At 41.8% G+C, this 12,361-nt stretch overlaps 1 protein-coding gene across 1 annotated transcript in view; it reads right to left on the reverse strand.

The window, feature by feature from the left end:
• LOC108788493 (guanine nucleotide-binding protein G(q) subunit alpha) overlaps positions 1-12,361 on the reverse strand; it is an 82,374-nt gene that overhangs the window by 17,940 nt on the left and 52,073 nt on the right. Inside the window, exon 3 of the mRNA XM_018558249.1 lies at positions 2,482-2,636. Coding sequence (XP_018413751.1) covers positions 2,482-2,636 — 155 coding nt within the window. The remainder of the gene's footprint in view (positions 1-2,481; positions 2,637-12,361) is intronic.

The following is a 12,361-nucleotide window of genomic DNA, read 5'->3' on the forward strand; positions in this document are numbered from 1 at the left end:
GATCAGAGTAGAGCTCCACCCCTCAACCAATCAGGTCCCACTGTGTCACCTGATCTCTTCCTCTTCAGGCCACAAGGTTGAAACAGCCGGCGTCTGTGTAATTTGTAAGACATTGGATCTCTGTCTCACACAGCCACATCCCTCCTTTCCTGCTTGAGAACTAATCAACACCCATGGAGTCTCACCTCGTCTCACTTCTCATCTGTGACAAGCTAATACTCCAGTGAGGCTCATCACAATCTAATCCACTGCTGCCGACTTGTGTGTGTGTTCTCAGTACTCTTATATCTGGGTGATCCATTATGCAATCATACTCTGGGTGAAGCCTGCATTATTCAAACCTGCTGCTGCAGCTCTGTGTTTGAAATCTGCATTATCAGCTCTACAAAATCAGGCCTGTTGCTTCATTCCAATGTTTAAGTCTGCATTTTCACCCTCGTAGCCGTATGATGTAATACTGGCCATTGAGAGACGTATGCAATATATTGTAAATGTATGAAGTAATACAAACCATGCGTTACTATTGCAAGATAGCAGTATCAAGGACACAGGACATTGTGTACTGCGCTACATCTGTACGAGTTAATACAGGTTCCTGCGAGTCTATTATACCAAACCTGCGTAAGGTAGCGCATGTCACTTTCAGTTGAACATTACTCTACATATGTTTATGTTACTTGGCCTTTCTCCTCTCCTCTAAGTAATTCTATATTGCAAATCATACCATAGTGTTTCCGCAGTTGAGACTCATTAAAATCCTTAATAGATATTACCCTGGCCTATAGTTACCCGGTGAACTGTTTCCCCTTTTTGTATATTAGTACCACATATGCTCTCCGCCAATCATCTGGTACTGTATCAGTCATTAGTGTCCATAAAGATTATGTACAGTGGTCTGCCTATGACCTGGGTAAGTTCCTCGAGTTGCCGCGGATGCGAATCTGTGATAGTTATATGTGAAAATTCATTGTGTTTTGCTGGGATAAGCTAAGATATAGAAACAAAGATAACAAGAGCTGACAGGGTAAAACAAACAAATAGAATTAATGAATAAAAAAGCAATCTTGACATCCCCATTAATCATAAGTATGATCTCTATGGGAGTGAATAAAATCCAGTGCACATTGTGCTCAATGTATGCGTTCCTTGAGCAACCTTTCAAGGGAGAATACTGTTGTGAAATGTGAGCAAATGGTTATTTTGGAAGGGCAGATTCTGGATCTATAGAAGCGACTGGCAACACTAAGGAGCATTAACAACATGGAGAGGAGTTGGGACCTTACCTAACAGGGCTGGCAGGGGCCAGCTTAGAGGAGGGTGGTAACACAGAGAAGCAGGACCATTGAGGTAGGAAGCTGGGTAACAGTTAGAAGGTGGGGTAGAGGAAGAGTGTTAGAGAGGGCCTAACAAGCATCCCACATTCAAAGGCTGTTAAATCGCATTGTTTACCCATATCTTCAGAAAAAAAATCACTTCTACTGTCGTGGTAAACAAAATGCTTCCCTATTTATAATGGTCTGGCCCTCTAGCAACTTCAGCGCGAAATTATAGCTAATTAGCCTACAAATGTCAGGTGGTGATAATAATCTGGCCACTCAGTGTAATTTTTGCCTCTTGAGACTTTGTACAACTTAATTTTTTTAATCTTGCAAAAATAAATACATATAGAAAATGCTTCACAGAAAAATCTAGTCATGCTTGTATAACCTCGCTGGCTTGTTTGCCATATATTCTTTTAACTTGTCTCCAGCACAGAAGAGGTCATGTTTGCACAAGAGGCATGTGACAAACTAACTTGGGAATTTTTTATTTTTTTTTATAAGGCAGCAATGTGAAACCATGAAGCTGGATTAAAAAAAAACCGGACTAAGAATTGACATCACTCAAATTCTTTCTAAAAGCCAACATATTTGTATTATTTTTATGAAGACAGCAGTTGCATTTCTAGCTATACTACAACACTGTATAAAAATGCTTCAAAAGGCTAATCATCTATGTCACATACATGTCACGTTTCCTGTCCGAAGGCTGTATGTGTAAAGTTGGGTATAGGTGCTTCTATTTCTTAGTTCAAGCTGCCGGCTGAATGAAGAAAATAGAACAGATTCCTCCATCGACACTTCCGAGCACTGATCCAGGAATCTCCCGCTGTTCCCCATTGTACTCTCACAGCGGCTGCCAGCCACTGTCAGAATACCTACAAAAAGCTAGCAGCCAATGAACTGCCAGCTCTGCCAACAGTTTTCCAACATGCTCCTTTGATCAGTGCATCAAGGGATGACAGTTGGAAAAAGGTGCCAATAGGCACCAACTCATAGAATTTCGGCCGTTTCATCTAGAAATGGCTGAAATTCAAAGCGTGTATACCCGGCTTTAGAGTAGGATAACCCTAGTGAAGCACTGGATGTTAGAACAGTTTTTACCTATTACTTTATTGTACAGTAAATGATATGGAGTTTGGACTGGTCACATAATACTTACTACTTAGTTGAGTCAGACAGCTGATATTCCCGTCGCCTGTCATAGCATTCTTGTATCCCAGGGTCATTCCACAGATATTTTATTGCATCTACATAGGGATTCTCAAACATGGCCACCTTCTCTATATCAACTTCTCTGATTAACAGTGCATGGCCCTTTAGAGAAGAAAAAAAAATTTACAAAAAAATTAAAACCTAAGCACAATGCTACAGAATAAAACAAATTATAGGGCAACAATGTTTACATTTAGGACTGTACAGTTAAGGGTTATGACAGACACTTTTAGTTACATTCCTGCCCTCTATCCCATTCCCATTTCAATGTTCCCTGTATCCATTGCTGTTCAGCAAAACAAAAGTGCATTATGAAGCTTTCCCCATGTTTCTCCTGTATCATTTCAGTCAGCCATATGTGAAGAAACTTCAGTCACTAAATAGTGGGCACAATGTACTGCTATTCACTACAACTTTGGTTACAATAAAATAATATTTTAAATATAGAGGCGAACGGTTACAAACCCTGTCAGACTTTTACTGTTGTCGGTGTCCCATCTGGGATTCACCCTCTGTTAATCCTGGTGACCTTTGACGATGGGAGTGAAAGTGAAGAAAAACCTAAAACTTTGAGTAGTCATTGGAACACAAGTAGAGGGGAAATCCTCCAATGGGGACACTTGTTGCAGTTAAAAGTGTGTAAATAAGGATTCACCTTATTTAAAAAAGATCTCATCTCAGTTTGTTAATGCTCAAAATATTGTATGATTAAGTGTGAGCGGTAATGCCCAGCAATGCTGCAGAGTAGTGTGAATCCAGCCTTCTCCTATTTTATATAACTACATTACATGTATTATATATCACAGTGCACAATAAAAAAAAAACAAAAAAAAAAACACCGCAGTGGAACACAATGCAGTACTGCGCGTTCTGGTGCGGGCGATCGAACTGGTGGAAGGAGGAGCATTTGGGATGCCATTTAAAGGAATAGGAATGCAATGAACCTCCCGCACCAGAATGTGAGGTAGGTGTAATTGCGTGATACAATGCATCACACGGGACTGTGCGATTTATGTACTGTACTAGTGTGAACGGGTCCTTAAAAACACTGACAGACACACACAACAGCAGACACAATCTCTCACACACACACTCCCAAATTTTTTTTTTTTTAACTTTCCTTTAACCTCTTCATGACTGAGCTTTTTTTCAGTTTCTGTTCGTTAATGACTGACGCACTTTTTACATTTTTGCTGTGCAATTCTTCCACTGCAGTAATATACTTTCTTACTAAGTGCACCCACACATATTATATATTGTTTTTTAGAGGACAGATAGGGCTATATATTTATATCACATATGTGCGCCTAACGCCTACTTTAGTATAAATAATGTGTATTAAAAAAAAAGAAAACACTTTTGCCCCAGTTTTGAATTTTTAAAATAGCACAGCTAAAAAAATGCATTAAAAAAATGTATTTGTCTTTTTATTTGGAAACACCTCACATCCCTAGGATTTCAGAACATTTTCTGTACTTTCTAGTCTAAAACTAAAAGCAAAAATTTAATTATTTTTTGTCTACAAACTCCTAGTGGTTAGGTGGCCTACAATGTCACTGTCATTAACTGTGAATGCCATCATGAGGGGGGCGGCGAGTCATTACACACTGCCCGGCAAGCCGACTCCATGCTCCCTCGTTGCTTGCTGACAAAGGAGCATTGCGCTTCCTGGACAATCAAGAAGTCAGGCGGCGTGTAATGACTCGCCACCCAGCTGCATGCTTCCTCGTCACCTGGTGAAAATGCCTGGCATCAGCTCCGATACAAGGGGGGTTAAGAATATGTTGGGGCTCATTCAGATGGGCGTGCAAGTCTGTACGCCATGCACACCCATAAAAAGACCCGATCATGGAAGGGGCAGGTGCTGCATGTAATTGCGAGCAGCAGCCTGTTCTTCCCTATGGGAGGATGCGGGTGCATGCAATTACATGGTCACATGCAGACCCAAACCAGTGCATGCATGTGGGTCCGGGTGCCCTCATTTGGATGCACATTGCCTGCATCCAAGCACAAGCCCCGAGAAATGCACAGATGTCCTCCCATAGGTAAGTACAGGCTGCTGCACACAAATACACGCAGCACCTGTCCCTTCCAGGGTCGCGTCTCTTTACTGGCATGCATGACTGTCTGAATAAGCCCTTATTGTACCTGTGGAAGTGACCAAGGCGGCTTTACAGCCACCTGAATTACTTCCGCCAGATAGCCAACAGTCAGCTTAGGAAATAAAAACAAACTCTTGGCTGTAATAGCAACCAGGAGTTTGTGAACAAGCCTGCGTTGCTGCCGACATATGATATGCATATATGACAACAAAACGGTTTAAATACACTGTCCATAAGGAGACCTTAAAAGCCTTCACAGGTCATCACCTTAGTGGTAACCATAAAAGATCACCCTACAATTATTCCTCCAAGTCCAGCATGCATGGTGATACCCAGCATGTGTTGCATAATTGTTGTTGTTGTATGTTCATGTGGCTTTAAGCATTTTGGAAGGGATTTTTTTTTTCCATTTTTCTTTTACGTTATTGCTTTAATTGTTTTCCAAATCTATCCCTGAATAGTGAGAGGACTGTACTGCTGTATACTATAACTCTGGCCATTCGATATGCTTGTTAGCAAAAAAGGAATAATAATAAAACAAAACGAAAACGAAAAAAGGCCAAAATGCTCCTAATCTTGTATCTAAACCCAAGGATATTTTTCCATTTTAAATAGAGAGTAGTGAGGGGGTTAGAAATGCAGTAAGGATTTTTCTGCTGTCAAAGTACCTATTACAGAGATATACCCTTTCTGAACAAGGTACATATCCGAAATGTGGTGCAGTCACTAGAACAGGGACAGAGGGGAAATCCAATGGAGTCACTTGTTCTAGTGACAAGTGACAGTGACTAAGAAAATTTCCTCTCACTTCTTGTTGTGTCTACATGGCAGGGAAAAAAGGGGACATTTCTTTAAATGGACAAAAATTACAAAAAAAACCCCTAAAAACCACAACCCAGAAAACAGAAAATAAAATGTGGAAAAAAAAAAGTTTTGACTTATTTTATAGGTATTGGGTATTAAGCGGTTGCCTGGACTCTGCTAATTATACATGCTGAGTGTTCATGATAGAATAGATATAGATAGATACAGCTATAGATACAGCTATATACTAGATAGATACAGTTATAACTAATAAATAGATATAAAGCTGAATAAAAGGTTAACTTTACATCTTTGTTAGGTAAGTCTGCAGAATTATATCCAGTCAGGTTCTCTTCAAAATCAGCCTCATATTCCAGAGTGTCTGATAGTGGAGGAGCGCACTAGCTGCCATAGGAGTGAGGAAACCAATAAGTATATCACCTTATTCATCATCCCCTAGGTAAAATGAGCAGTTAGACTTTGCAATGGGTAGGGGGACCCACAACAAAGGTACATTTTTTTTCTTCAGTTTTAAAGGAGAACCCCAAAAATTAACAGTTAAGCCTTCCAGTGGGGCTTCCCAAGCACTGCAAGGGTCAACTGCTGGTTTTGTTCTAGGGACTGAATACAATAAATACTCACTTGATCCTAGACTGGTCCCCGGAGCTTTTTTTCTCCCCCAGGCTCCAGAGGTCTAAAAGGTGAGTGCTGACCACCACAGGACCGAGGATCAAGTGAGCATGTTTTCTGTACTCTGGCTCCTAGAGAAAAATGAGTAGCTAACCCTTGCACTGTGGGTAACTGCTCGTTTTTTCTAGAGTGTGTTAAAATCAGACCAGAAGAGATTCTGCAATTATATGGTTACAGTGAATTATAAACTATAACAGTGTAAATACTTGCATGCGTACTAGATTATAATGCCTTAAGGAAGGGCTAGACCAGGAGCCAGTTAGTCAGTGTGCCTGAAGTATAAATGTCACTGATTGAGGAAGGGGATCCTGCGTGACCCCAAAAACGGTCGTTGCATCTATGTGATATGTTGCAACTCTTCAATAAAGAAGACTTTCCACGTTTATATTGGAGTGCCGGTGTCTCTGCTTCTACTGATACATGACGGTTGCCACCCCTTGATTACCGTTGCACCCATCCGATCATTTTTGGAGTTAAGCGGTTAGGAGTGCGATGGGTTCATGGACTTTGTTTGAAGTATAAATGGGTGGCATCTGTATTTTCTGCAGTCATTTCCACTAAGGTCAATGGATGCACACGTTGCCAGGTTCCTGGTATTTGATTACCTGCATCCTGAATTCCATTATTCTACCCATCCACTGGTTAAATTGAATAATACATTTCCAAAATGGGATAAAGTAAGATAAGTAAAGGAGATTTGGTTCTGCTAAAGCACATTTGAAAGCCTTTTTTTTTCTACGTACAGCAATGAAAATGTGTTAAATATTTAAAAAAAAAATCATGTTACTGAATTCGTACATATAAATTCATATCTACCCATGTCATAACATTTTTTGCTTACCATCAAGTTCCTATAATATAGCAAACTGCATAAGAGCACACACAAACACATATTGGGAACAAGTTTTAAATGAATGATAACAAGTAGGTTACCTTAGAGAAAAGGATGCCTCCACATGACATGTTACAAAACGACAGTCTTAAAGCAGAAGTGAGCTTTAGTAACATTAGCAGGCTGCTACACTGTAGAGCCGCCCCGAAAAAGACGATATCAAGATCATGGCTCTTGGCACAACCAGTTTAGGATGAGGACGTATATGTACGTCTGGCGGTCCTGAAGTGGTTAACAATGTACTTCCATAGAGTTCTATTACATGTACATGCAATTTCATGCCTTTTTATGTCATTTTAGTCAGCCAATGAGGTTTGATTTTATTTCACGTATCCGAATTCAGTGCAAGTTTATTTGATCTTCACCCAGATGTGTGCATAGACCCATAGAAAACAATACACCTGTGTTTAGAGCCATCAATAAAACAAAAATGCTGCATTTGTCTTATGGCCGTGTGCATGAGCCCTAAAACTGTCCAAACAGATCACGAACATGTGAAAAGTGCTGGCATCCCAAAGAAATGCCAGGGTCCTGCATTGGGAAGGATTCTATTCTGAACTAAGACCTGTTAGCCATAATGTTGGGGTAATAGGTTAAACTGAACCTGTGCCCAGATATTGCACACAAAGTTATGTACATATTCTGAACACGCAGTAAAAGCACTTTAAAACAAATAATCATTCATCTATGTATGTATAAGCACTGTGGAGAAATTCATGTTCAGAGCACAGGTACTGAAATCTTTTCCATAAGAGCAGTTCCTGCCAGGCCACCAGCCATTTAATGTAAGCACACAGAATGTTTTTCTAAGCTGTTAAAAAAACGGAATGAAACCAATTTTAGATTCTTTGTAACCTTCAAGGAAATTGAAAATGAATTACTTCACAATACAAGCAGCTAGAGAAGTCATGGATGACTTGTTTTTGTTTTTTTTACTGCTTGTTGAGAACATGTAAAGAATAAGAAAGGTGCATTTGCCAAGTTCATTGAGAAATCAATGATACGTTTTTTTAAAGGTTTGCATACATGAGGCTCAAACCGAAGGGCTGCTGTACGGGCTATTCACAATAGCCCGTGCAGCAGCCGAAGGAGGCCGAGCAGCTCAGCCAAGCCGAAGGCATTTGCTTTGGCTCGACTGAGCCGAAGTGTCAGCCGTAGCAAGGCTGTCATTTCGCCCTGCAAATGACAGCTGGGAAGAGCCAGCCGTGATCTCACAGCTGGCTCCGCCCAGTTGTATTGACAGATCAGCACCCCAAATGACCTGGGGACGCGGAACTGTCAATAAACAACTGGGCGGAGCCGGCCATGACGTCATGACCAACTCCACCCAGTTGTTATTAATTGGCCGGGACCTGCTAGAAGACTAGCAGGTGCTGGCCAATAGGAAACAGTTGGGTGGAGCTAGCTGTCACTGCTAGCTCCGGCCAATTGTTTTATGTTTTTACATTTTTTGAGCCTTATTTTTATTTACATTTGAAAAATATTTTTTCAACTTTTCTTTTTGAGACTTTTCATTGATTTGCTATTCTGTTCGGTACCACGGAGGTACCGAGCAGAATAGCCGAGCTGAATGCCGCTCGGCGGCATTCAGCTATTCACTCACTGCCGTTCGGCGCCTATGCGAAGATGTTGGATGAGCTGAGTCGAAGTCCTTCTGCACTTCGACTCATGCAGAGGATGTTCCGCTGACTGACGTGCAGCCGGTGTACGGCTGAAATCAGCCGTACTGAGCCGGAGTGAATAGCCGAACGTTGTTTGACTCACTTCACTTCGGCTGGGTTATTCACTCGGCTGCCTTCAGCAGCTTTGTGAATAACCCCCTAGGGCACAGGATTGCTAGGAAAGGGAGGGGTGTGCAGCCACCAAGATAAACTGTAGTTTTAGCAGCCGGCCCTGCCCAATGTCATTAGTTGCTAGGACGCCAGCGGTCCAGAAAGAACTGTGAATCGGTCTGTATCTGGAACATGGTCCGCCATTTAGTGATGCCTGTTTTGGGCCGAAATCACAGTAAGTGGCCTTGTGGGATAATAGGTGTCACTCTCTGCATATCAGTTCACTGGAGCGTTCATGCAGCCAGGCACTGTAAAACGTAAGTGGGCACCAATGTAGGCACCTCTAGGTGTCTACGCCCCAATAATAAGGTGTTTCTAGCCCAAACACTGGCCACATTATAAATAACATTAAAAGTATTACCCTGCAGATCCTTTCCTGTGTGACCAAAGGACATGTTTTATCCTCCATCTTGGCCCTAATTCCCCCAATTGCTAGCCCACTACCCTATGAGAGTGCTATTATTGGTCAGTGAAGCACTTGCACTTGATTTGACCATTCCCTGGTCAAGTCAAGGCTGGCTCAAAAGATATTGGGTGTAATGTATATGCCCCTTAAGGTGCCTGCATTACATTTATTTTGATAGTTTAGAAACTTTACAGAAATGCCAGGTTTATTCACACTGCAGACTGATATATGCAGTACAGAATAAAATGGGCGGCATGCAGTCCTTCATTTCCTTTACAAGTTGTTTTGAAAGTAATACAAGGCTTGGATCCTGTTGAAGATTTTTTTTTATTGCCCAAGACTTTTGACAAAGCTGATACAGTGAGAAACACTGTAGAGAAACAGCCTTTCCCACAAGCACTCAAGGGACTGGAAGTGGAGTTTGAGAGCTCTGGTAATATTTGCTGCGTTAAATGCCCTCTTTTCCTGCTAGACTGTGAAAATGTACTTTACATCACTCATCTCTATCATGCAGAGACAGGAATTTTGTGTTCCCATAGGAATGGCTTTATATTTAATTAGTCATCACTGAAATGCGGATTTGGGAGATGGATCTGAACGGAAGTGTAACTGACCACAGTGTACCAGAGCTAGAAATTTTGATGCTCAGAACAAAAAGCACTGATAAGTGAAGATTTGATACAAAGTGCTGCATTTCCGCTGGAGAGAAGCCAGCGAGAGATAGTCTGATTTAATAAAAAGGGAGTGGTTTGCTCAGAAAATAATTAGAACACAATGAAGCCTACAATGGGAGAGCCTTGTGATTTTAATCAAGCAAATATACTTCCTGATGTTTTGTGCACCAAATGTAATTGTATCCCTGATGTGACACTGATGAACTGTACCTGGTGAGCCCTGCAGAATATACCAGAATTGTTGTAAAAGGGCAGGTACAGAATAACTGTTGTATAAAAGCAGCTGGGAATGTGTCTGCACAACACAAGAGGGGTATAGCCCAGGGTAACCATGTTTATTTGGAATTCTTGTGACTGTATAATGCATTTGACAATGCAATACAATGCAAGAGGCAATCATTTATAATAATCTATAGCAGGGGTGACCATCAGTTTAACCGCCAAGCTAGCGCTGGTAGATCGTGAGTCGACTCGCTACCACTTGCTAGTGCGATGCTGTAGACTGGTAGACTCCTGAAGCATCAGACTCCTTAGCCTGCCCCTCCCCTTCTTAAGTGTCAGACACATTTGTCCTGCCCTTGCCCTCCTGAAGTGTCGTACACCTCGACCCGCCCCTCCCCTTCTGAAGCGTTGGACACATTTGTCCCGCCCTTACCCTCCTGAAGTGTCGTACACCTTGACCCGCCCCTCCCCTTCTGAAGCGTTGCTCATAGGGAGAACAGGTGGGGTTGGGTTTGTTATTGAGGTGTAATGGACACGTATCCGCCCTCTCCTGTAGTTTTCTGTATTGGGTTTTCCTGCTCTGGTCCATCCCACAGCCCCTCTCTCTGCAAAAGTTGGCGATAAGGGCACTGCTCCATTTAGGTAATAATAACTGGGTTTGCAATGTTCTCAATGATGACTGCAATGCAGAACAGGCAGTGTGCGCGTGCGCACACCGGCCTGCTCCACAGCTATCGAACGAGCAGGCTATAAACCCACCGACAATTGTACGATTCTCGGCGGGTTTTCGAGCATGCTGGTTCGACAAAAGACGTGCGACCGTACAGTAAAAACGGTCGCCCGTCTTCGTTCACACTGCTCGATTCTCGTACGAGAATCGAGTAGTGTATGGGCACCTAAAGAGAGAGGCTGATTGGTTTTCATGCACAGCTGCTCCAGATTTTGTCTGCTCCAGTTTTAATAAATTCCCTCAAAGTCTTCCTACAATGTTCTACAGATTACTCTTCAAACATCAGTGATAACCATTATGAGCATCAGTAAGAATAATTTACTGTGGTGTTTGATCTTTGTAGACTTTCTACAGTAACTATAGACATATCCAGTGACATCTGACTGTAATGTTTTTACCTTCGTTATTAAATACACAGAGCTCCAATATAGTTCTTTCATAATCCTTGCATATGTATGCCAGGAAATTGTCAGGCACGTTTTAATCTGGCACAGCTCTACTTTGACCACTAGATGGGGCACTGACAGAAGATGTGAGCTGGTCACCACTGTGTGTGTCTCAATCACACAATGTACTCATTCTGTGCCATTGCTTTTGTAATTTCTTCCCATGTTGCATTCTGATTTTGTTTTCCAGAAAGCAGGTTTCCTCCAGTCATCACAAATATTTTATTAGCAGTCTGACGTAAATCAAATAAAGACACGGGAAAATATTCCTGGAGGCACCTGGGAAGAAGCCATTTCCTCTTGGCGCAGCAAAACCATAAAAAGGGAGGATAGCAAAGACAATAGAGGTGTAAATATACAGTTGCAGATACTGTCATTTTGCTGATGCTACTCATCGTTGGGGATTTTTATTTTTCTGTACAGTTTAAGAAGCATTGAATATGAAGCAGATTTTGTTCGTGTTCTGATTTTAACCCGTTCTATCCTGACACTGAACTCCTCCTTGCTAGAAATCAGGTGTGTGGCAATGATCTGACAGGCATGTGATCTCATCCTCTATGGGAGGATTTCTATTCCTTAGGTGTCAGCTTCTCACCATTTTACTCTTTCTGGTACATGATTTGTGCAATCCAAGCAAAGCTTAGCTCTGTACTCGGGACTTATAGGTCGCTCAGCCTCACTCCTAATAAAAGAGCTAATAGAAGAAAGAAGGAATAGTAGAAGCATAAGCATACCCCTCTTTGCCATGTGAGTGGTGCATGCTAAAAAAAAATATTTTCACTGAGTCTTGCAGCAGTTAGAAATGGCACACATCTAGTCCCACCTACAGCCCTCCTGGAAATGAAATGTGGACAAGCTGCACAGAAACAAGAAGTACATTTAAAGTCCCAATAAATATATTTTGTAGTTTTACCTGGAGCACCCCAGCATGACTGCCTTCTCTAACACATCTAGCAGCATTCAGAACTTACATGCTTGGCAGCACCAGCCAGACTACTGCTCCATAGTGCAACCATTGGTAGAGTAAGA

The sequence above is a fragment of the Nanorana parkeri genome, unplaced genomic scaffold, assembly GCF_000935625.1.
Source record: "Nanorana parkeri isolate BGI_ZX_2015 unplaced genomic scaffold, ASM93562v1 scaffold328, whole genome shotgun sequence".
NCBI lineage: Eukaryota > Metazoa > Chordata > Amphibia > Anura > Dicroglossidae > Nanorana > Nanorana parkeri.